Source organism: Thunnus albacares, chromosome 23 (genome assembly GCF_914725855.1).
Source record: "Thunnus albacares chromosome 23, fThuAlb1.1, whole genome shotgun sequence".
NCBI classification, from domain to species: domain Eukaryota; kingdom Metazoa; phylum Chordata; class Actinopteri; order Scombriformes; family Scombridae; genus Thunnus; species Thunnus albacares.
In genome coordinates this window covers 17,651,991-17,676,883 of record NC_058128.1, presented here as the reverse complement: position 1 = coordinate 17,676,883, position 24,893 = coordinate 17,651,991, and the positions used below count along the sequence as shown (strand labels likewise).

At 40.5% G+C, this 24,893-nt stretch overlaps 2 protein-coding genes across 5 annotated transcripts; one reads left to right on the top strand and one right to left on the bottom strand.

The window, feature by feature from the left end:
• Positions 1–520: 520 nt before the first annotated feature.
• On the bottom strand, positions 521–5,937 carry LOC122974860. 4 transcript variants are annotated; one of them, XM_044342883.1, is made up of 15 exons: positions 5,465–5,937; positions 5,315–5,354; positions 5,080–5,227; positions 4,538–4,670; positions 4,211–4,268; positions 4,001–4,115; positions 3,773–3,906; positions 3,014–3,141; positions 2,768–2,865; positions 2,543–2,615; positions 2,398–2,431; positions 2,068–2,095; positions 1,880–1,974; positions 1,034–1,667; positions 521–893 (listed from the first exon to the last, which is right to left on the bottom strand). In XM_044342883.1, the coding sequence occupies exons 1-15, from the start codon at positions 5,485–5,487 to the stop codon at positions 700–702; spliced, it is 1,935 nt and encodes a 644-aa protein (XP_044198818.1). In that variant the 5' UTR covers positions 5,488–5,937; the 3' UTR covers positions 521–699. The 4 variants fall into 4 exon arrangements, with proteins under 4 accessions (XP_044198818.1, XP_044198815.1, XP_044198816.1 ...); XM_044342880.1 differs by having other exon boundaries at positions 2,705–2,865; positions 5,465–5,936; XM_044342881.1 differs by having other exon boundaries at positions 2,705–2,865; positions 3,773–3,882; positions 5,465–5,935.
• A 331-nt stretch (positions 5,938–6,268) lies between these two features.
• On the top strand, positions 6,269–22,330 carry LOC122974859 (ATP-binding cassette sub-family D member 2-like). The gene is made up of 10 exons (XM_044342879.1): positions 6,269–8,003; positions 8,464–8,644; positions 9,301–9,422; positions 13,952–14,114; positions 14,924–15,018; positions 16,398–16,543; positions 17,561–17,706; positions 18,840–18,924; positions 19,168–19,293; positions 19,454–22,330. Exons 1-10 carry the CDS (start codon positions 7,062–7,064, stop codon positions 19,656–19,658), a joined length of 2,211 nt encoding a protein of 736 aa, XP_044198814.1. The 5' UTR covers positions 6,269–7,061; the 3' UTR covers positions 19,659–22,330.
• The last annotated feature ends 2,563 nt before the right edge of the window (positions 22,331–24,893 follow it).

Below are 24,893 nucleotides of genomic sequence, written 5' to 3'. Positions count from 1 at the left end.
CTTAAAACACACAAAGAAGTTTTGTACTGAAAGTATTATTACAGATAACAAACACACACACACACACACACACACACACACACACACACACATACATACACACACACACACACACAAATTAAGCTGTTGCTCCATAACACAGATTGTGTAATGAAAAGTTGTGACAACCAAATATTTACCGTGATTGTTTCAGGCTGCACCTTGTCAAGAGATAATTTGGTGTTCAGCCCTTAACATCCAGTCGTGTTCACACCGTCCTCTACCAACTGGGAACAATAAATGTCTACTTATGGTGAAATGGTTGCAATTTTTTTCTATGTGAGACAATTCCATGTGTTTCTACCGTTTACGAGGAACTACAAAAATACTAATAAAAAAAGAGTGCTGTATAGTATATTTGATTATTGTTCAAGCTGTAAATGTTTTGCTAGAGTTTATATTCTATAAAAAATAAATATCTTCATGAAATCTTAACACTTGAATATGTATATGGGGAAAGAAATAAACTTATGAATCAGAGTCATTACGGCTTTGGGGCTTTATTTCACTGTCGCTATCATAACATTAAGAGCAAATGCTGAATATTTTATGTGGTTTTAAAACGAACTGTTAAATTATCTTTTGAATTAAAACAACATGCTCAGAACAGGCATGTTTCTTAATACCCAGCTGCCCTCATCTATCTACCTTCCTTCTTTCTCATCCCTCTCTCTTTCTCTGCTTCAGCAGGAGCAAAATGTCGGCTATTTCCTGAAGTGTTTCTGCCTCTTCTGAGAGCCTGTTAACTCTGGTGGTAGATGTGAGCTCCTCCCTCACTTCGTCTGAGAAGTCTTTCATCAGAGGGCCGTTTTCTTGTTGCCCTCTCTCGTCTCTGCCTTCTCCATCCTGCTCACCTAAATCAGATCGAGAAAGGAGAAAACGTCCAAAAAATGATTGTTCATTTCTTTTTGTCAGTGGAATCCCAACAATTTAAGTTCCTCTAAATTAAAACATGAAGTGACAAACTGAATACAACACATATTGCATATTATACCTTTGCCTTCAGTCATGCTCAAAACATCTACAAAGGGGTTTATGGGTCTCTGCAGGATCACTTTGCCTTCACTAATGTTTGCAGTGAATTTGTTTAATATGCCTGATAGGGAGCCAGCCTTGAATTGTGTCTTGCTCCAGGGCGTATGGTTCCCTCCACTCCTGGAGTTGGCTGATGAATATGTGTGTGTGGTTGACTCTGCAGCAGCGTCTATGCAGCCAGTCTGCCTCCCTGTGGCTGAATGTTGTACTGACATGTCAACAGGTGGCAGGTGCAAGTTGAACCCAGGGGCTTTGCTCACGCTGTCTAACACCAGACTGCACTGAGTCGAAGCGTCGCATGTCTCGACTGTGAAAATGTTGACGGTTTGAGTTCCTGCGTTTCGCATTTCATTGGAGGTTTTCTCGCATTTGCATTGCTCTGAGATTGGAGTTTGAGAGTGAGGAGATACAAACTGAGCTGTGCCATCACTTCTCAAGTCATTCTCCATACATTTCTGATAATCTCCGGTGTTCTTTTGGGGTTTTATGTGTGGAGTGAGAGGCCTGTGTGTTGGATTCCCCTGTGAGTCCAGGTTTGGGTTTACAGTATCTGTGCAGCAGGTGTGGTCCATCGGCTGACAAAATTCTTCATCCTGATATTGAGTTAGCAAAAGAAAACATACAAGCGCTTATGTCAGACACTGCTTGGCTTAATGTAAGGTTAATGTAAGGTTATCTCTCTGGCACAGTCATCATTTTTACTATTGACTTGATTTTTACTTCCATTTTTTTTTATTCTTAAGTGAATCTACAATCACAGTACAATAGTAAGATGAACAAAGCATTTGAGGGTAACTTAACTTACATCATTCGAATCTGAACTAAGGTAACCTCCTCTACAAGAGTAACTTGGCGAAAATTCACAGCCATTCATGCAGCCATTGTTGTGTTCAAGGCATGCTGTGGAATATAAAAAAAAACCATCTATTCAATTTACTGTCTTTAAATGCACAGTGGATGGATAATTACACTGGAGATGCTGAGTGGACTTACAAAAGTTCATGTCAGTGCAGTTGGAGAGCTGTGAATAAAACAGAGGTAATGTAAAACTATAATAGTCCACATTAGAAATGCACTGTATTCTCCACTCATATATACAGCTATAAAATTAAATTAACAAATGCTGTTAGAAGTGCTGTGCAGCTTGTGATGACTGTCTGTGACAACTTTGTGAACTGGTCTAAACTTTCTTAATTGTCTACTTAGTGGAGAATCTTATTATTCATTCACTTTCATTTTAATGTTACATGGCAATTACAAACTCAACCACTTAGTGGCAGTAAAAGGCCGACTTGACACATTCATATGTGTGAGAGAACTTACCTCCACTCCCATGCACTGTGAGTCAGGGACAGTTCTGACAGTATAGAAAAAACAAACAAACATAACAACATAAAAACAAATTCAAAGCATACTGCAAATAAATGACGACAAACTGTTTGACTATATTTGAAGTACAAACACGTACTGTGGTGCTGAAGATTTGACTGGTGTTTCTTCTTTGAGATATAGCCTTGTTTTTGCACTCCCAAAATGAGAAGCTGAAAAGAAATTCAATATTGACCTGAAGAAAAACTCACTGTGCTTATTTAAAAGATTCCCAGTGAACCGGTCGATAAGCAGTATTTACCCTCTCTATCATATTCTTCATTGCTGAAGCCCCTAAAGACATCTTCCTCAAACTGCTGCTCACTTTCTGACTGGTTAAGAGTGAAGTCCAACATGGGGTCCTTGTCCCCCGCTTGGTTTAGAGAGAAGGTGACTTCACGTCTTGCACGGTCCCTGGCCTTACTGAGATAACAGATACATATGGGCTTTGAGTTGCACTGGTAACAAAAAGCTAAGCTAGCTAATAGAAAACAATTGTCCTGTAACACAACAGTTTTTAAATGACAAATAAAAAGAAGATAATCCATCAAAATTCCAGTGTTGTTCTCACTTTGGCTTTGGACTTCCAAACAGGACTTGGGCTGCTGTGGGTGTCTCCAGTTGGTAAAAGGTCGGGTTTGATCCACTGGACCAGGAGACACCGTCTGTCATACCTCTGGGCTGAGAGAAAGGCTGAAACTGACACAATAAATCCAGGCTGGATATTAAGAGTGGCATCACACTTTGGGAAGACACTGTCACTTTTTAATGTTCATAACTTCACAGGAGTTCACTCTTGGTCCACACTACAGCAACTACTGGTGAGTGACGAAAGATTACTCTAAAATACTACTTCTGACAGGTCTGCAGACACCGAAAAGTAGATCAAGCTAATATTTTATCATGTGTCCCTGATAAATCTATATTGTTCAGATGATGCATTCTTTATGCCGCTATGCTTTCTTTACTTTACTTACTTTACATTTCTTTGCAAAATATCACTTTAATGAAGCCAGGCAGGATTCTGGCAGGTTCAACATTGATATTTTGCTATAAGCAAAAAATATGATAACCGGTTTTGTTTCACTGGAGCTATTTTCCCACTGTAATATAGGCCAGAATACAGCAGTAAAAAATTGACAAGATGATCAACCAGACTTCTTTTTGTGTTTGCACATTGTACATACAGCATGCACCCATCAGGCAGCGTCCAAATAAGGCTTATGAGCTACATGAGGAGTCGAATGTTCCCATGCCTGTGTAGTAAATGGAACTATGCAATGTTGTTAATGTGAGATATTCCTTGAAAATGATATTCTGTTATGGCTACCTCAGTCTGCTCCAGTCCCGAGGTGTCCCAGGGCGGAGGGGAGCAGTGGGGAGGTGGCTGTGCTTGTGTCTGGCCTCTCTGCTGGAGATTCAGCTGCAAGGGGAATATTCCTGAAGAGACCAATTTGAGTTGGCCTAAATTCACTGATAGTTTAAAATACACTCATGTAAAGTAAAAAACAGACAATTATCCCATTAAATTGGTCTATAAAATGCTTCACTGCACCACCTTGACCTGAGGAGGCTGATGAGGTGGAGGAGAACGGGCTGAGGAGATCAGCTCTGGGCAGCAGGTAGTCAGATGCACTGTTGTCTGAGAACGCTGACTCCAGCACCGGTGACAGCTTAGAGGACAGAAACATAGGTGACTTTTTAGTCAGAGAGTCCCACTTTTTGCTCATGTTAAGAGGAGAAGTGCCAAAGAAGAAAAGTGACGAACCTGCTGACACTTGAACCCTTGTGGAATGACGTGCTTTCTTTTTCTCGTTCCTTGAACGCTAAATATTGACACAGAATAGACAGATAGATAGATAGATAGATAGATAGATAGATAGATAGATAGATAGATAGATAGATAGATAAGGAGGTTTTAAGTATCCATCACTGTGATCTCTTTGGAGAGTTAAGTTGATGCTATTACTATATAGCTGGGTAAAGCTGACAAAATCAGACGTTACAACATTTTAAATATCTCAACAGTTACAATGTGATCAATATTCTGGTTGTGACTCTTGGTGGTTTTAGACAATCCACATTCCAGCTCTACCTGTACTGAGGTTGGCTTTCAACCAGACTCAGCTGTGAGGGAGAGCAGGGGCTCATTGGCAGTACCAGTGGCTCATTTCTCTTATGTTTGGATCTGCCTTTACAGCTGCTGAGAACTGCTACTTTAGGGGGATCTGAAAAACACAAACACTTTTTTTTATCACATCCATTTGCCATAATGAGGAACTGATGAACATGCACACTGATGGACAGACAAGTTTGTAATCTTATGTATGAAACATAGCATTTATATTTGCAGCACAGTGTTATCTTCATGTGCTCATGTATTCGAGGTGTGATGCATGTTAGTACAAAACACACACATATTTCAGTGCCAGTCAAAAGTTTGGACACACCTGCCATTCACTTGAATGAGAAAGTGTGTCCAAACATTTGAATGTATGTTATTATTTTATTAGCTTTCAGACCTTTGGTGACTTTAAGTTTAAGGGAATTGCTATCCATTGTTCCCATAAACCTGCTTTTCAGCATCTTTTGTTAGACTGTTTGATTTGGAGCTCATCTACCAGTAAGACTTCTCACCTTTGTTTTCCTTCTTTGCAGCAATCTGGTTCACAACAAACAGGGTCACCAGGTCCATACTACCAGAGCTAGCGCCCTTGGGGGATTCTGGCAGAGCAATCCCCATGTTTTGCAGTTTCTGTTGCATTTTTCTCCTCTCAAAGAAGTCCTGGGAGAAAAGAGCAAAACCACATTTAGCTAGACAAAGAACACTACAGCTGTTATTTGACTTGTGAACTGTGTTTGACTGTCTCACCCGCTGCTTTTTCGCATCATTCTTCATCATTAAGCGGTTCCTGCAAATGAGAGTTGATGTTTTAAAGAGTAACGTTAACGTCTGCTAACGTGTAAGCTAGCTACATGCTAACGTCAACTTTAATAACGACAGCTGTTAATTCTGTCTTACCTTGAACCCCCAACCCAGTTCATTTTCTACGGCTGTGACCTATCAGAGAAGTGTGAAACAACACTAATTAACGTGTGTTTGTGCGGGTTCAGATTGAACTGGGTAATATTTTTGCTGAGTAGCAGCTAACGTTGCTCAAAATATGTTAACAAAATGCACGAGGAAATACAACCTCTCACGCGCTGCGCTATTAATAAACGTGTATTTACGTGTATAATAAATTACTGTGTGACATGTATTTGCCGCAGAAGTACAAGGTAACCAGAATATATATATATATATATATATATATTTTAATTTAATTTTTATTGAAACAAGTACATGTTTACAGCACTTTGTGTATATAACTTGAGTTTACAATCACAAACACGCCAGGTGGACTAAAGGTTGTAATAGAAAAAAGTAGTCAGAATTCCCCTACAGACATGTTTTAAGATGTATATAAAACACTACTTTGAATAATAATTTGTGTCTGATATGTTTTTCCACAAAAGATACATTATCTTGTTAAAATCCTTAAAATTACGTCTACACCGCCTCCCTTATTAAAAAAATCCAGAATCTATGACTCTATCTATATATAATCTTCTTGCTGCTTCAGTGAGATGTTTGAACTTCACTGTGCAGAATGATGTATTTGCAGAGTTTGACACTAGAAGGCTGTTTTCACATTCATCTACTGAAAGTGGAAAGTTTCTCTGTGCTCATTAAAAATCCAATTTTAAGGGGCGGGTGTATCAGCGTTATTTGTGACATCACAACTAGTCTGGAAGCCAATCCTGCTCCAATATTCAATTTACACAAGTGTGATGTGGAAATTTGAAGCCTCCAGTGCACAAACACTGAGAATATTTGCATATGTACAGATTCGGGACTTTCCAATGTGGGGGAGAAGGTGGAGATGGAATTTTAAGGTTTTTAACGGAGTAATTTAACTTTTTTGTGGAAAAACTGTATCAGACTCAAATCATAATTCAAAGTAGAGTATTTTATATAAAACATGTCTGGAGGGGATCTTAAGAATTTAGATTTGTGAATATGAAAGTAAATGAATCAAATAGAACTGCCAACAGAGATTCCTGTCATATTCAGTGAATCCAAACAATACATTTTTCCAAAGTAAGAATACAGTTGATACAGTAGAAATATTTAAATACAGTAGATACAGTAGATATTTTTAGATACAGTAGATACAGTAGATATATTTGTTTACGTCTATCACGGAACCAATCGTGTTTTTGTCAGGGGGCGCGACCAATGAAAAAAGACTGATGTCAAGTTAGTGGAAACAATTACAATGGGTCCGGAAGTTAAACGAATTTGCTCCCAATAAAATGAAAGTACAAACTCAACGAAATGATCCACATATTATTGTCGAATTAGAGAGGCGGTTTTATTTTGAAATCTATAACAGGAAGTGCTGTTTTTCTAGTATTCCGCAATTGACATTAGTGCAAAAAAAATAAGCAGGATGTAGCGGTACATGTCAACCCCGCCGTCAGAAGTCCTTCTCTATTTCATGTCGACGCGGTGAGAGGAGTTTAGGGGGGATGGGTGTTGTGAGGATTGTCAGCAAGGACGACTAACGGTTGACAAAATGTCGCACATCCTGGATGCGGCGTCCAGAGTGAGATGGGACCGCTCGGCTGCGGCGAAGCGAGCCGTGTTTCTTGCGGCGGCTGCCTACGGTGTCAAAACGCTTTACCCCATCATCTGCAAGCAGCTCCGCAAAGACAAACATCCAGGGAACAATCGCCGGCTTTCCAGGACTGAAAACGGCTCCACATGTGCGGTAAAATCACAGATAGACGCGGCTCAGAAAAAGACAACCCCAGGGGTGAATGCAGAATTTTTCAAGCAGATCCTCGAACTTGCTAAAATCCTCTTCCCCAAGCTTGTGTCCAAAGAGCTCGGTTTGCTCTGCTTGCACTCGGTGGCGCTTATATCTCGGACGTTTCTGTCTATTTACGTGGCCAGCTTGGACGGCAAGATTGTTAAAACGATCGTAGAGAAGAAACCCAAAAGCTTCATCCTCCAGCTGATCAAATGGCTCCTCATCGCCATCCCGGCCACGTTCGTCAACAGCGCCATCCGGTACCTGGAGTGCAAACTGGCTCTGGCCTTCCGCACCCGGCTGGTGAACCATGCCTACCGGACCTACTTCACCGATCAGACCTACTACAAAGTCAGCAACATGGACGGGAGGCTCGCCAACCCGGACCAGTCTCTCACCGAGGACGTCATGATGTTCTCCCAGTCGGTGGCCCATCTCTATTCCAACCTCACCAAGCCCATCCTGGACGTGATGCTGACCTCCTACACGCTGATCCAGACCGCCCGGTCCAGGGGAGCAAACGCCACCGGGCCGACCCTGCTGGCCGGGCTGGTGGTCTTCGCCACCGCCAAGGTCCTCCGCGCTTGCTCGCCCAAATTTGGCAAGCTGGTGGCTGAGGAAGCTCACAGGAAGGGTTACCTGCGCTATGTGCACTCCAGGATCATTGCAAACGCGGAGGAAATAGCTTTCTACAGGGGACACAAGGTACTGTGTGCAGGGCTGGATGGTGGCAATAATGAGGGAGTCATTAAATTACCATATTATAACTATATTATCCAATTGCAATCAGTATTACATATACACTACAACCACAAGTGTAAAACCCCTTTAATAAATCTGTAATAGGTCATGTTATAGTATGATTCTCAATATGACATATATGCAGAATGTCCATCTTAACATAGATATCAGTCTACATAGATGTCTTAACTGTATTAACATTTAACACCTAATTTGGTTCTATAATCCAATATTGCAAATCTACTATTTCCAAAGTTGACATCTTCTGATGTCATAGCATGTATATATCAATATAATTAGATTGATGATTTCACTGCAAACAGGTCATTTGGTTCAAAGTTACACTTAGATGATTTGAATAGATATATCACAAACAATGAGATGAATATGCTGCTGTGTTATTGTAATACACTGTCGCGTGCAGGTGGAGATGCGTCAGCTGCAGAAGTGCTACCGGGCTCTGGCAGACCAGATGAACCTGATCCTGTCCAAGCGTCTCTGGTACATCATGATCGAGCAGTTCCTCATGAAGTACGTGTGGAGCAGCAGCGGGCTGGTCATGGTGGCCGTGCCGATCATCACGGCCACCGGCTTCGCTGACAACGGTAGGGTGACTGAGTGAGGTGCCCCAAACCTTTTCTATTCAAGACTCCCAATGAAATCTCTTCTCAGTGTTTGATTTGGTCATAAAACACACCAAAAGATAAGCCCTGGCTATACAGTAGATTAGAAAATTGTGATTTTTGTCGTAGGGATCCTTAGTTTGTTTCTTCACCTGATTTTTTTTGCAAGAAACGAACAATATCCAACTTACACAGCTCTTGACAGTATCTGGTGTGTAGTAAGCCTAAGCCTATAATAGCTGTGTGTTTGATTCTGTGGTGTTAGCGGATTTCATAGCACACATAAGGATCATTAGCATCTCCAAACTAACAGCTACTGTTTTCTCCTCAAACAAGAGCTGATTAGCATGTGTGAAAACAGTAGCTACCTCCCACACCTCCCCGCTTGATATTTCAGTCGTATAAAAATAAAGCTATAGCTGAATCCCTTTGTTTGCTGATCATTATTACTACTGTCCCGCTGTCTGTGGTATTCTTTATGCTCACAGGCTCAGGTGTGAGAATGTGGTGTTAACAGGCTCTAATCGCTAAGACACCTCAGTTTTGTAAAAGTGTCTGTAGTAGCACAGTTTCTGTGTTTCTCAGTGAGCTCACTTTCTCTTCTGGCTTCTGTTTGTGTCTTTCTGTCCATCCTCTAGAAACGGCAGATGGTCAGACGCAGGTGTTGGTGAGCGAGAGGACGGAGGCTTTCACCACAGCCCGTAACCTTTTGGCCTCAGGAGCCGATGCCATCGAGAGGATCATGTCCTCATACAAAGAGGTGAGGACATTTGGAAATAAAGAAACCTCACATCATGACAACCTACTGATCTCTCTCATTTACTACGGATTTATAAGCCCAACCTTTCACTATCAACCTTCAAATCAATAGTAGCTGCTGTATTTCCGTCTTTTTTATTATTTTATAGAGTAACATGTCTAATACAACTTCCCACACTGGGAATGATCATTTCCAGAGTCAGATTAGATTAATTTAACATAAGACAAGATCTTTCATCTTTGTGCAAACAGCAAATAAAGTAAGTACATTATCTCGAAAATATTCATTTAACCACTTACGAGATTGTGTGTAAATGTTAAAGATTCAATAGAAAAACAATGAAAGACTTTAAGAACAAGATAAAGACGTGAGGACAGTAAGAGCTGAGACGATTCTCAGCACAAGCCCAAATTTTCTGGAGCTTTCAGACACATGATGTGGCCTTCATTAACAGATGAAATTTGCTTAATTGTCATTCCATCACCTGTGCTAATATATATTTTTGGTACCATCTGCTAACTACTTTTTCAATAATTAACCTTCAAGCTCAGCACAGATATAATTTGGTTTATTGTAGTTATTTATATTAAGTTTAGCATCTTATTTTGAAGAAAATGTATGAAGAAAAGAAATTTTTCAGATGGGCTAGAGTTTTAAATATTCACATGTACGTGTGAGGATGGATGGTTGGGTCAGTTCGTAAACCAGTGTATAAGAGGCTGAACAGATGGATGGATGGATGAATCAATGAGTGACAGATGCATACTGTACTGTACATCCACCTCTCTCCTTCCACCCCCCCCCCCCCCCTGTGAAAACTCACCATGCATGCACAGGAATGTGTTGGAGTCCAGGCTGAAAAAAGCAAAAGAAAGAAATCACTGAATGAAAGGCCTTGTTCATTGAGGGCCAAATCCCTGATCTCTCGTTGCATTTTAATCCAAAAAAAAAAAAAAAAAAAAAAATAGCAAGGCCCATTCATGCATTGTCGCTCTCAGGCTGCATTTTCAGGTCTGTAAGAGGATTTGGCTGCTGCACATTTGTTGTGAAGCTGTATTGCAGTGCGGCCGGTATGTACTTGTCTGCTTTTAATCATGAGCCCACCTGTGTTTTTGGATGGTGTTTTTCCACGCTATCCAGTAATTCCTTTAATAACACATGTAGTATTTGAGCTAGGGTCAGTTGAACTTGCATATAATGTGTGACTCATCTGTGAACATCAGTGCTCAGCGTTGTTCAGAGGTTAGAGCCTGTGGTGAAGAGTAGGAACTGAAACTCTTTTAGTGCGAGCGTGTCGTCGTGTCAAGTCTTCTTAAAGACTTCCCATTGTCTCAAGTATCTGTAAGCATTATCTTGCCATTTTTCCCACACCAGAATGTGACAAATATTATAAAAAATGATTCTTTTCCAAGTGATTTTTTTTTAAAATTTCAGTAACATGCAACTCTGTGGAAGAGCAGATTATGACGCCTGTCACTCCATTGCATGTCTCTGGTGCAAAACTCTCCCCTGGAGGATACGAGTTTTAGCCTGCACTCACCTCTGTTCTGAATGTGTGCCGAGTACAGTAGATGTGCAACAGCAAGTCCCTGCTTGCAATTCCAAGAGATGTGCGAGTGTGCAAAAATTAACAGGGAGCAGGGATGGAGCACATTCCTGAGGCAGTATGCCCTGCTCACACCTCCACACACTCTGCCTATTTAATATAACAGTGTGTATTTGTTTGCGCGTGTGGTCAGATGGCCCTATGACATGTCCTAGCTCGTGTGAGTTTGCCACTTATCTTGTAAACTCAGCTATGTGTTTTTTCCTTTTTGTTCTACAAAGGCCTGTTTGAACCCAGTGTGGAACTGAGCCCTGCTTATTAGCTTCCTTCTGGGTGTTGTTGTTTTCTTGTTGAGGGAATTTCTCTATTAGACAGAATAATCCAAGTGCTTTGTGCCCAAATAATTGCAAAGTGTGGAACCAAATGTTGAATATTTCCATTGATATTTCATACAATTTCCTCATCATTGTTATTGTTTTGTTACGAAACGCTTAGCACAAAACATAAGCTGCAAAACATGTTGATTTTTTTATATATATACATATATATATGTATATATATAAAAAAATCTTTAACCAGTGGGCTGTCGGGTCATTACCTTGCAAGGCAGCTGGATTTGCAAGATCACGTGAGACTCCATCTCGTCAGGTTTCAGGTTATGCCCTTGTGGCTCGAAGCAACAGCGGTTCGGACCAATCAGCGTCCTATGAGGAACTACTGGCAGTTACAGTGGTTCAGGTGTGACGACAGCAAGAAGTTAGCCTATAATAGGTGGCGATAAACAGATGATTCATCCAATCACCTGCCAAATATTTTTTTAAAGTGCCCTTTTCCAAACCGTTTCCAAGGACGACTTCTCAGATGATTCTGTGTAACAAACCATCTGGCACGTCAGGTTAACCGGGGCATGCCAGATGTTGAAATTTTTAAGGACGACTTAAGTATGCTTGTGTGACGCTAGAGAGATTCTTTTTTTTTTGCTCGGAAGACAGCAGAGACGGAATGACTGTTTTTTTTAATTTTATGGTGAACTATCCCTTTAAAATGGCATGAGGCTTAGAGTAGTTACATCAAAGCAAACTGTTAAATATCAGCTTAACATCGTTGTTGTGGCGTTCAGATGATGACAGTCGCTGTGACTGCTCACAAAGTCACAGTCACAATCTCTTCCAAGTCATTTATTCATTAGAAGTATAATCAGATTTTATGCTTTGACAAGACAGCTGGGTCAAGTTAGTCCTCTGATATGTGTTAGACTGCATTAAATATAATCATAGTTGCAACACAGAAATCTTTTTTTAGGTATCATTTCCTGAAGATAGAGTATGCTGAAACTCTCATGTCACTGTAGGTCAGCCAGCAGTGCAACCTTGTGCGTTTGAGTGTTGACTGTCCAGAGCTCCTTCCCTCAGGGCTTAGCCTAGCTGTGAATAATCCTCCATCTGTTGATCTTTCAGCCTGCACTTCTGCATCTCTTTCTCACGTTCCCTCTCTCTCTCTCTTTCTCTCTCTCTCTCTCTCTGTCTGTCTCTTGCTCTCTCTCTCGCAGCACGTACTGGGAACATGCATGGGAATGAGGATAATCAGATATATTGGCGTGATATATCATGACCACATTTGTACATGTATTTACTCATTAGAACAAAAAACCACAGCAGTATCCAACTGGTCAGCAAGGACTTCTGTTTTGTGTGTCTGTTTTGTTGAAAAGTTTTGTTTTTCATGTCTGCACGTTTGGTAATTTTGTAGTTCATAATTAACCAACTTAAAGTATAAATTGGTGGAGAAAGCACAGCTTAGGTTGTGTTTATGCAAATCAGGTGATACAGTGCTTCCCAATAGTAACATTCAGCCACAACACAAGCTGACATTTGCGTGCCAGTGTTTAGACACACCTGTATGCGGTAGATCAAATGTTCAAAGTGTTTAAAATGGAATTTCCCCAAAGGACAAACATCTCATAACAGCATTTCACACACAATTGTAAGCATAGCTGGCTAACCCTTAAATAATGAAATACTCATAATTTCATTCATTTTGCACATTATTTGCATGTTTTATGTTCATTTTAGCTTTTGTTTCTGCATGATCATGTATTTTTTGGCAAGAAGTTCAAACGCAAGTCAACACAGGACTGTCACTACTTAGAAAAATATTTGCACTAACCTGTCATATAGTAAACACTAGCTTATATCTGAAGTTTTTGTCAGGATGGATCCCCATCATTTCAGAGTGGGCAATCAACTCATTTCTATTACTTTATTCTATCCTCACTGGATGATAGAAATACAAAATGTTGTTTTGGTCCCAGCAGAATTCTACAATAAGCTGTTGAGGCTCTTTAAAAAGAAGTTATTTCCTTCATCATTAGTCATCCTCCACTCTTCAAATATGTCCCGCCCTCATAAGACACATTTCATTTCATTTGTGTTTTGCTTTCTTCTTTTGCTTGCTTGCTTTTTTTCCTTCTCTGAGCCAGTCACATCCCTGCAGCTCCACATGGTGTCCATCAATTCCCAGAACTGGTGTTTGTTGTAATGTAATCAAGCTGTGTCAACAGCCTGCATTGTCTCGCCGCAGGGTGCAACACTAAAGCCAAAGCAAGAGGGTGATTTTTCTTTGTTTTTTCCCTTCTTTGACTTTGTGAGTTTCATTCTATATATTAACAAACACAGTTACACTTGCAAAAAGTAAAGAAAGAAACACAGTCCATCCATAACATCATATCCACAGCATCAGCCACTTTGTGACCCTGGTGTTGGCTGTGCATTTTAATACACTATTACATATTGTTGCACACACACACTTGTTCCCGACCTTTTTGTCAGATGTACCTGCCCCGACCTCACCACCTGTCATGGTTTATCAGCACATGACCGTGACAATGACCTCTATAACAATCTGAGCTGCTCAGGGTTACACTAACATTCCTCTGACATTTACCCAAGAATGACCTTTAACCCCTGTGTGTGTGTTTGGACAGGTCACAGAGCTGGCAGGCTACACTGCGAGGGTCCACAACATGTTTGTGGTGTTCGAGGATGTCCAGAGGGGTGTTTACAAGCGCTCCTCTCTGTCATCCACAGCAGGAGGGGAGAAGAAGAGCAAGCCTGAGATGCACATAGACGGACCACTGGAGATCAGGGGTAGGCTTATACACTGTGTACTTGTTGTACACACCTCTTTTTGTATCATAATAGGCTGAAAAAGAGAAACAGTTAGCTACCAGCCTAATTGGCCACTCCCAACTTCCACACATGCTTGGTTACTGTTGCTATGGTGGGTTGACTTTTACCACTTCCGCTGTCTGGAGCGTGGAACAAGCTGGTGGCTTTTGTCAGTTAGACCCAATGCATTGTATGCACTTAAATAACCCCGACTCAACCCAAAGTCTTTATTTTCAGCCCTTCTGCCTGCTATTTTTCCATAGATTTGATTGTCTAAATTAGAAAACATCAGCACTGAATTAAATGCATAAAGTGTGAGTTACAGTAACTTAAAATACATTTAGATCTTTAGAGCGTCTCTTTTTATTGGTTGCACAGTGACCTACGTTTTCACTTTTAAGATACACTTACTGTCTAAATTTTGTGCCAAGCAAGTCCTTCGTGGGGGAACTCACAAAACCAGAACAAGCCAAAAATTCCTAGATCTCCAACATTTCAAGGTCAATGGTCAGATTCACTGCATAAACATCCCTGTGTAAACATCCATTTGACTCCAGAATCAATCTCCTTTGAAAGAGTCGTATTAAGCGAAGAGATAAGTGAAGTGCTAAAGCGGGATTTTCTTATTTTTACCCCATAATTCCTGCTCTTTAGGTATTATCCCATCCATATCCATGCTTATGTCTGGACAGAGAGAGAGTTTAATCCTTTATCACTACTCTGATACACTGTCATTCAATTTTCCCGATCTTTCTTCCTCTCTGTCTTTCTCTCTTTTGTCTCTGCAGGTGAAGTGATAGATGTTGACAACGGCATTGTATGTGAGAATGTCCCAATTATCACACCAAACGGGGACGTAGTAGTGTCAAGCCTGAATTTTAAGGTAAGAGAGCTCAACTGTCTATGAGATTCTGATCTACTGTATTCTGTTTTCTCATTAGAATGGGTTAAAATATGAAAGAGTAGCAAAATGATCCATTAATCTATACTTCAGCATCAAACTCTGATTTACCCCCCCTTTATATTACACTTTAACTGATAGTTTCAAATGTTCTCTGAACCTCACCTCATCATCAGACTCCCCGAGGGTTTTTGTCTGTGTGGCGTTCATTAGCATTTAAGAAGAATCCTCTGTAGTCTCATTAGGAAACAGTTACATCCTTTGGGTGTCAGTGTGTTGCGCCCCTCCAGCTGTGGGCTACCATAATGAGCTACAGAGGATTTGTGATGCTTACCATGACAGATCAGCGCTGGCAAAAGGTTTATATATCACTTTTTGAACTTTTCAGATATTATAAGGACAGCTGCCCCTTCCTGTGTGTTCTGCTCTGTTTATTCTGTTCTGTTGATCTCCCTCTCAAACATCAGAGAGGCTGAGGGTCTGCTGATCCCAGGGGCCTGTTCTTTGTTTGTGGATAATTGAGTTGGATTGATTTCATCGCTGATAATTAGACAGAAGCCAGGATTTTTAAGCTCTTCAAAGCTGGCTTTAAAATATATTTATAACCTTTGTCAGAGCCACATGTCTTTGAACTCAGCGCTGCAAGAGTGCAGGTTTATTCACAGTTAGCTGGATCGTGACAAAGATTTTTCAAGACGATCCCCCAAACGATTCTTTTGCTGAGAGGCACCAATAGAAAAACGTCAATAAAATGATGCTTTTAGATGAGAACATGTAAATTACTAAGGAATCATCAAAATCAGTTGCAATTATCACAAGTTAGCTGATAGAGAGTTGAGGGGATAATTTTAGCCACACTTTCAGGTAGCTATGCCCCCTCATGAAGATCAATATCTCCCTGGCCTCAACTTTAAAAATGGCTTTCAAACACTGCTTGCAGCTCATGCTAACAGATCTCTGTCCAGACTAAACCGAAATCCAGTTGCCAAAACACGTGCTTGAGGTGAATACACCTGAGCACCCTGCTGACACTGTGCTTACACCCACAAGTATCATACACCAAAGGTTCAAAGACTATCTTGTAGTGTAAATATCCAAGAAAAACTTCTACAGGGAGTGACGGTTGATATTGAGCTTTGAATCAGGCATTCATGTAGAATATACACTGAACGCACTGAAAGAGATGTTGCTGATCAGTTGGTTAGTTATATGTTTGGCTGCTCAAAATAACTGACTTGCACGTGTACATATAATTACTTCTGAAGTAAAACATTTTCACTATTCTGATACTTTCTCGCTATTATTCATAATATTTGGGCTACTTTCACTTTTCAGTAATGATACTGATATGATCCTTTCAGGTGGAAGAGGGCATGCACCTATTGATCACGGGGCCGAACGGCTGTGGAAAAAGCTCTCTGTTCCGGATCCTCAGTGGTTTGTGGCCTGTCTACGGTGGCCGCCTTCACAAACCTTCTCCTCAACATATGTTCTACATCCCTCAGAGGTATAGACACAAAGACACAGTCTCACGCATCCCATACTCCAATATCCCACAGCGGTGAGGGGTACTGAAACAACTGTAGGGTATGATCATTGTACTGGAGAACCCTACCAGTAATCTAATCCATTGTAACAGGACCAGTGTGTGTATGTTGAAGAGGAGGGGCTGACAAAGAGAAACCAGAGCCCTGACCACAGTGAAATATTTACCATACAGACATATTGTATCTTTTAATACTCACAGTTACAGCAATATCATTATTATTCATCCTGAAGATCCCCAAAAATGTAGAAAATGACAGAAGCTAAGTTCAGTATCATCAGTTGACTCTTTTCAGAAAGTGGTGTGACTTAGCATGGACATCAAAATCAGCCATGTGTCCCCACAATGTATCTTTTGCTCCACTGATCTGTGATAACTCTGTTGAGTGATACAAGGTAACTAGAATCAGTGTACACAAGGAAAACAGCAGCTAATGGATCATATAAGCTTGTTTTGTGTCACATTTTGTCAACTTTCTGCAAAAAGTTGTCAGACTGAGCCATATAATATGATGCATGTTGCCTACCATCAGTCACAGGAGTGTATGGTTAAGAGTCAGTCATCCATTGAGGACATGTGGGCAATTAAAGTGTGTATGTTCTGAATTTCTAACAAGTAAAATGATGAGGGAATCCTCCACAAATTCAAGCAGTAGGACTGTAGCGCTTAAACTGAACCGAAGTGAACCAAGACTGTCTAACGTAATCTTATCCAGGGCTGTTTAATGCTGCAGACTCAGCAACTCCCTCCTGCAGAGCAGTAAATATTTTATACATAGGATGAGATGGCCACCTGGTAGCTGTAACAGAACCCAATGCACTTACACTTTTCTATTTAAGTGTTCAAAGGTTATGCCCTTTTGTACACACACCCACATCCTCTTTTTTCAGCATCTCAAGCACTTAACGAAATGAGAAGTTCACACTCTTGAGAAACACTCAGTGGATAACGGGTGTGTTTGTGTGTGTGTTTCTCCAGGCCCTACATGTCCATGGGTTCACTGCGAGACCAGGTGATCTATCCAGATTCGGTGGAGGACATGGCTGCTAGGGGCCTTAGTGACAAAGACCTGGAGGCCATCTTGGACATCGTCAACCTCAACCACATCGTCACCAGAGAAGGAGGTACGACAGTTAGGAAGACAACTTACAATGATGTGGAGCTGCGTGTTTCAAGTGATGATAGGTTAAGATGCAGATTGAAGATTGAAGATGCAGAAAATTGCACAGGCAACACTTTTTGACAACTTAAACCTACTTCTATAACTAGACAAAATAACCATCAATTTGACAAAATAACTGTATAAAACTACACAAAATAACCATGGCATAGACAACATAGCCATCAGACAAAACTGTAAATTTGACAAAACTACCAGAAAAAAATGGACAAAGTAACCATTAGCCTAATCTGAGTGTAATCCACTATAAACAATAAAGTTATTGACCAGTGGTAAGATCCTGTTGGTCTACAACATCAGACATCTTTTAGTGTTACAGGTTCTGACATGTAATTTTGAAGTTGTTTAAAAATGAGCAAAATTTGCACTGCAAATTATAACTGCGGTGCAAGTTTGCCGGTGTTTTGGGATCAAACAGACTAAGGTAACATGTACCAGCCAGGAGCTTGATCTTTTGCACGTGGGTATTACTTGTATTGCCTAAACTTGAGTCGGTGGCTAATTGGCAGCCACTCCTCTCTCATTGCCAAACAAACAGGCCTATTGTTGTGAACCAACTACTGCACAAAGCTTAGTGCAGCAGGAGGTTTTAATGTATGAATGACTGCACTGTGAAAATGTTGAGAAAGGTCTTGATTGCAAAGGAACTCGCACGCATATACAGTCACAAATCATCAATCACGGATGCGGACACTCACGCGATATAAACTAACTGACAGGGATTTCCTGTCTAGTCACACCGCAAACACTAGATACTGGTCTTTCAGTGCTGTTCTCCTCCTTCATGATGGTTGTTGGTAAGAACAGACATATACAAACAACCTGTTTACATTTAAATTATTCAGTATATCGCTCAAAATGTATATTGATGAACTCTTTATGTACAGGCCTAATGCATCCACTTTAAAATAGGTCTATGTACTTTCGTAGACTAAATGCAGGACAAGATATCTCTTCACCAATATGAATATATTGGCTCTCAGCATCTATATTCCCAAAATATGAGTATCTGCCTTTCAAACCATCGTAGTGTTTTTTTTTCAAGGTTGTCTGATGTTCTCTTCTTTACTTGTTCAGGGTGGGACACTGAGCTGGACTGGAAGGATGTGCTGTCAGGAGGCGAGAAGCAGAGGATGGGCATGGCCCGCATGTTCTACCACATGTAAGGAGGTCACTGTTTGGCAATATCTATAATTTAAGAAGCCAAAATTTCCTCTTGAAAGGTAGAATCAAAATGAGATCAAATAATATTCCTGCAGTCTGCTTTTCCAAGTTTGTATCAGATTTTTTTACAGTAAAAGTTGGTAGTATTGTTGGTTGGCACTTTAAATGATCTTATTGAAGTATTAAGATGACAACAGGATGGGTAGCGACTATTAAAACCATTCCCCCCTGTGTATGTCAGGCCTAAATATGCCCTGTTGGATGAGTGTACCAGCGCTGTGAGCATTGACGTGGAGGGAAAAATCTTCCAGGCTGCCAAAGATGCCGGCATCTCCCTGCTCTCCATCACACACAGACCCTCCCTGTGGTAAGATACATCACACAAAGCAAATCTGTTCTATGACAGAGTAATTAGCTTTTGATGTATCACCTTCTTCAGAGAACCCACTGATGAAATGGAGTTTCCCCACTTTTCAATCCGTCATGAAGTTGTAAATCGCTGATTCCTCATTCCTCTCCGCCTCCAGGAAGTACCACACCAACCTGCTGCAGTTCGACGGGGAGGGAGGCTGGCGCTTCGAGCAGCTGGACACGGCAACCCGCCTCTCCCTCACCGAGGAGAAACAGCGGCTGGAGGCCCAGCTGGCCGGCATCCCCGAGATGCAGCATCGCCTCAATGAGCTCTGCAAGATCCTGGGAGACGACTCTGTCCTCAAAACAGCCGAGGAGTGAGAGAGTAGGGGAGGGTGGAAAGAGGCCCTGGGGGGAAAAACAGACAAGAGTGGGGGTAGAAGAAGAGAGTGTGGGAGATGAAGAGGCAATGAAAGAAAAAGGAATCTGTAAGGCGAGGGGGTGGGGTTAGCATTTTTTCAGGGTTAGATTTTTTCTTTTTTTTCTTGTTTAGATTTTTTCTTTTCTTTTGCTCTGAGCCTTTCCTGTTAGAGCAGGAGAGCTCTCGACGCCAGCTAGTCTTTCAGCTCTCCTTTCTCCTCTCCCACTTCTTTTTAATCTTTCCTTTGCCCATCTGAGAAGTGAAGGGGGTGAGTGAAGTGGATTCACCAGTATTACCCCTCCCCCTGACCCCCATTACCCCGATTTTAAACGTTTGCTTTTAGCGTGCATCATTTTTCAATTTCTTACATTTGAAAGTGGCAGAACTGAGACATCTAAATTCACCAAGATGGTTCATTTTCTTTGTTTTACACAGTAGCACTTTACTCTGCTTCTAGAGGGCTGTTTTTGTTTTGTTGTGGTAGCTCGCAGTGAAATGAGGCGATAGCTGCGTTTTAGCTGGAAAACTTTTTTAATATTGAACCACTAAATTATGTCCAAAGCAGTATTCCACACCCAATCGCACTGGGTTGTGCAGGATCCACATTTGTTTTTACCTCCTTAATTTTAGTAGTTTTTACTGATCTTAATGCAACCTCTTAGTTTCGAGAGGTCAAAAGAGACTATTTTTAAAAATGTCACTATATGCCTTTGTTTGGTTTTGTGTACATACCGTAGCAGCCATACAATCGCTGTCCTTGTCTTACCTCGTCTTTGCCCTGAATTTTCTCAAACCTTTCAACCACTGGCACAGGCTCAGTTGCAGACTTGCACAGAGCCATCTTGGGTCTATTATTAGAGCGATTAGTGACGCAGGTCTGACTCCGAAACTACAGGTTTCTGGTTTATTGAACAAACACAATGAGCTAAAGAGGCCCTCTTCAGAGGAGCGAGCAATCTGGTAGTCTGGCCTGTCTAGGAACAGTCACATACTATATACTGTACATGGATGAGCAGGTAGTCATTCAGACTTTGTTACTGTCACACCGGCCACCTGCCGCAGCTCTCCCCCTCCCGGTGTTGACACAAAACACACTCTGGTGTCTGCTGTGTGTCGGATGCCTGCTGGGACTCTGCTTTGTCAGCAGTGCTGATCCGGCTCTGTGGGTCCTTTTGAGCCTGTTGAGATGCACATTACAGCATGGCGGTACTTGACAATAAGCTGACACACTATGCCAATCAACAGCTGAGTGATTATGACACAAGAAATACTTTATTTTTCACCTTTCTACAGTGCAAGCTGATTATCTTTTAATATTTTCAGGTGTGTTTACATGCATCTCAATATTACAGATAATACTTCACATATTATTATGTTATAATACAAGAGGCCTTATTGGGTTGTACCTAATATGAGCATTTCATGATAGGGCTAATATACTGTAGAGGAGAGGTTGGAGTTCAGGCTTGTTAATAGATTAACGTCTTTGCAGCTCATTTTTGGCTCAAGGATACTTCAGCAGGTTGTTCAGCCTCTATCCTTCAGATCTTGGCTATTTACAGGAACAAAAGCAGAATACTTAGCATAAAATTGTATGATGAGGTACTGGTGTTTATCTACAGTGGCTGTTGTCAAAGTTGGGTTGTTTTTCCTCATTTAGCCTCCATGTTTGTTACCAGCAACTTGTGTGAAAGTATGTACTGTACTGTGAAATTAGGGATTTGTTACATTAACATCATTTTGTTCCATTAGAAAAGTCATAAAAACTGTGTTTTCATGTGGTGGTTCTAAGCTGTGGTTGTGGCTGCTTATATGGTACGTTCTTTTTATAGTTCAGATGTGTTTAGGAACAGTGACCTAGACAGACTTTGCCTCTCAGATTGCATTGAATTGAGTTGAATGGAAAAGTGATAATGTGTGGAGAAGTTGTGGATGTTTGTGTCATTCATTTGCAGTCTTCAGATATCACCATAGATACATAGAGTTCTATATGTGGTTTCATACATTTCAAAATTTGCAATGTGACAGTTTGAATCCCTCAGTAAATTTCAGAAACATTTAAATGTGTAACACCACTTTAGAAACACGACTATAGTGAAATCTGTATGCATTTGTATGAGTGGTTTAGACGCTTACACAAACAAGGGAAACATCTGTATGTAATGCTCACTCTGTACTACACACACAGCTCAATCAATGTCACCTCCGAGGTTGAGTGATTGACAGTGTAATAATATCATGTCATCTCACTGGTTAACACACCACTATTTTGTTAACACGCTTCTGTTTTGTTAGCACGCCACCCTTTTGGTGCCGCAGAGAACCGACAATCAGTCGCATCATCAGCAGAACAGAAACAAGTGCACTGCTATCTTTCAAAGCATACCTTGGCTTGTTGGTATCTTCAAAGAAAGGTGTAAAGGAGTACAGGTTTTAAGAATCTAACAACTTCTGCATTATTTAATTTGGTATGAAACGTAATGTGTATTGTTGCATGTAAAGTTTTAGCAACTCCCTCAGGCCTTTTTGTGTAGTCTAAACTTGGGCTGCATCCATGATGTCTCAAAGCACAGCATCTTTGCTCCATTGAGATTTGAAACCTTTGTAACCTCCCCTCTTGGCGTTAAGCAGACAGTTCAAGAAAAGGACTTAAGATTATTTGGATGCAGCCCTGGTCTGCTAGGTAAGTGAAGGACAGATTGTTTTCCCCCAAACTGTGACTGGAGATGAAAAACTAATGAAATTTTGAAATGTTAACATGTTCCTTTAATATCTAAAGGAATAATAACTTGTATGCTCGTGATGGTCTCGTAATATAATAAGAGGACTGCGGAAAAATGATTACCCTTTCATGTGATAGAGCATCACGGGCATTACTGTAGGCCTTGAAATGGCATGCAAGCCTTTTTAACGACATTCTGTACAGAAGTTTCTGACCAGAAATATGTCATCTATTCTGTGCTGTGTTTAGTCAGACTCTGTTGACAGGAGAGCAGACGAGCCTCTGAATGACACAGAGTCTGCCAAGTGACACTGAAACATGAGGTCAGTTCAAGAGTAGACAGTGCCTGAGAACTATAGGTATGGCCATAGCTTCAATAATTAAGTCAGAGATACTTTTATGTAATCTAGAAATGTGGGATAATAAATGATGAGGTACCCTCTTGCTTAACAGAGTGCTTTTCATACTGCATATTCTGTTCCAAGGATTATTAGGCAAAGAGTGGTCTGAGAGCGGATTTGTCCTCTATTCACACAACAAAACTGGGCCCAACTGAGGCTAAACTCTACATTGAGAGGTAGGGCTGGGCAATATATCGATATTATATCGATATTGTGATGTGAGACTAGATATCATCCCAGAGTTTGGATATCGTAATATCATTATGTGGCATAAGTGTTGTCTTTTCCTGGTTTTAAAGGCGGCATTACAGTAAAGTGATGTAATTTTTGGAACTTACCAGACTGTTCTAGCTGTTCTATTATTTGTCTTTACCCACTTAGTCATTATATCCACATTACTGATGATTATTTATTAAAAATCTCATTGTGTAAATATTTTGTGAAAGCACCAATTGTCATCCCTACAATATTGTCGCAATATCAATATTGAGGTATTTGGTCAAAAATTTTGTGATATTTAATTCTGTCCATATCGCCCCGCCCTACTGATAGGGATTATATGAAAATACCTTAAATCTCTCTACATTAATATTATTTATATCTTTAAAGTGACTTATGTTTTATGTTAACAGTGGTTCACATGACCACTTGTATGTAAAAGGCACTTGTAGTAGTGAACCCATGGAGAATTATCTTTTCTCAATCAACTTTCAGCTCATTTTTTGGTTATTGGGGCCTCAACTTCACTGTCACTGCTCTCATAGCATCATTTCCAGACACGGAAGGTGGCCACTTTCTTAGATCAACTATACATTACCTGCTTTTTGGCAACTTAAGAGCCAGATGTTTCCCTCAGGAGTTGGTGGACACCAAAGAAAAGCTAAAAAAAGTGAATATTGGATTTACACAACTCCAGAAGAATGCTAATGTTGCTCTCTATCTGCTGGATGTGTAAATAGACTGCTGTTTGCTAACAAGTTTCCATATCAACTTCATATGCTGTAGTCATAGCCTGCTACCACCAAGTGGCCAAAAATACGCTAATGCAGGTTTAATATCAGATTTTTTCAGCCTCTTTCACATAGACAACTGTGAAACTGCATTTAGCCAACCCTCTTTTGTCATGACTGAAGTTACTCCTGGGGTAATTGCATGGAACCTCATCATTTCTTATCCCCTTTAAGAAACAATTAAAGATAGTTTACCAGTGAAGTTAGGCCCATAGTGACCTACTACACTGTATGACCCTGCTATATAATGACATCCTTACTAACAAAACCTTGATCCTGAATCTTTCTCATTCTATCATCCCTTTTGTAAGTAAGAGATTGAATGTATCTATCATGTACGATAAAGCATCCCCTAAGGTTACGAAGACAATGAATACATGTGGTCAGGTCATGCAAGTTTTCTGTTTTTTTGTTTGACAATTGATAATTTTATAATTGTGTTAGTAGTGCATGTTATTATTTTAGTGGAGTCACTTTGTGACATGGGAAAGGAGAATGTTTGAAATTGTCAGCTCAAAAGTGGTGTAGGACAGTCAAATCAATACATGAACCTGAAAAGTTCTCAATCCAGAAACCAGAAAACAAACACATGGGAAGTGGATTTAGACCTCAAGTACAGTAGTTCTCTGGTTTCTAATGTAGTGTTCAAGCTGGAGATGTATTGATTAAAATGTCCTGCACCAACATGCAGTGATTCTCCCTCAAAGCCAGCGATCACTACAGTTTGGAGTTACTACAGAACTGTTTAGAGAGAGCTTTGTTTTCAATCAAACCTCCGGTACATATACCTATTTTATATTTTGACCTCCTGTAACAGACCTGCTTTATGGAGATCTCATTGTGCATGTGTAGGAACCTGCGTTATTTAACCTTAGAAACAAGAGAGGTACATACATCGACATAACCGTCATCTGTTCAAAAATCATGTGCTAAGGTCACTTTATGTTAAAAGATGAAGATGTATTTTCTTGTAAATAAAACAATACAGAGCAACCGCAAAGAATGGCTCATGCTGCATTCATTCATAACCATCCCTTACTTCTATGACAGGATTTACACCAT

Excerpts from the sequence above, each read along its gene's own strand:
- LOC122974860 (XM_044342880.1), bottom strand. The coding sequence starts at position 5,487 with ATGAACTGGGTTGGGGGTTCAAG. Across the intron at positions 3,142-3,772 it reads CGGGACTGGAGCAGACTGAG|TTTCAGCCTTTCTCTCAGCC; the intron begins GTAGCCATAACA and ends TTATTGTGTCAG. Across the intron at positions 1,668-1,879 it reads TTAGTTCAGATTCGAATGAT|GATGAAGAATTTTGTCAGCC; the intron begins GTAAGTTAAGTT and ends ACTCAATATCAG.
- LOC122974859 (XM_044342879.1), top strand. The coding sequence starts at position 7,062 with ATGTCGCACATCCTGGATGCGGCGTCCAGAGTGAGATGGGACCGCTCG. Across the intron at positions 8,645-9,300 it reads CACCGGCTTCGCTGACAACG|AAACGGCAGATGGTCAGACG; the intron begins GTAGGGTGACTG and ends TCCATCCTCTAG. Across the intron at positions 19,294-19,453 it reads ACACACAGACCCTCCCTGTG|GAAGTACCACACCAACCTGC; the intron begins GTAAGATACATC and ends CTCCGCCTCCAG.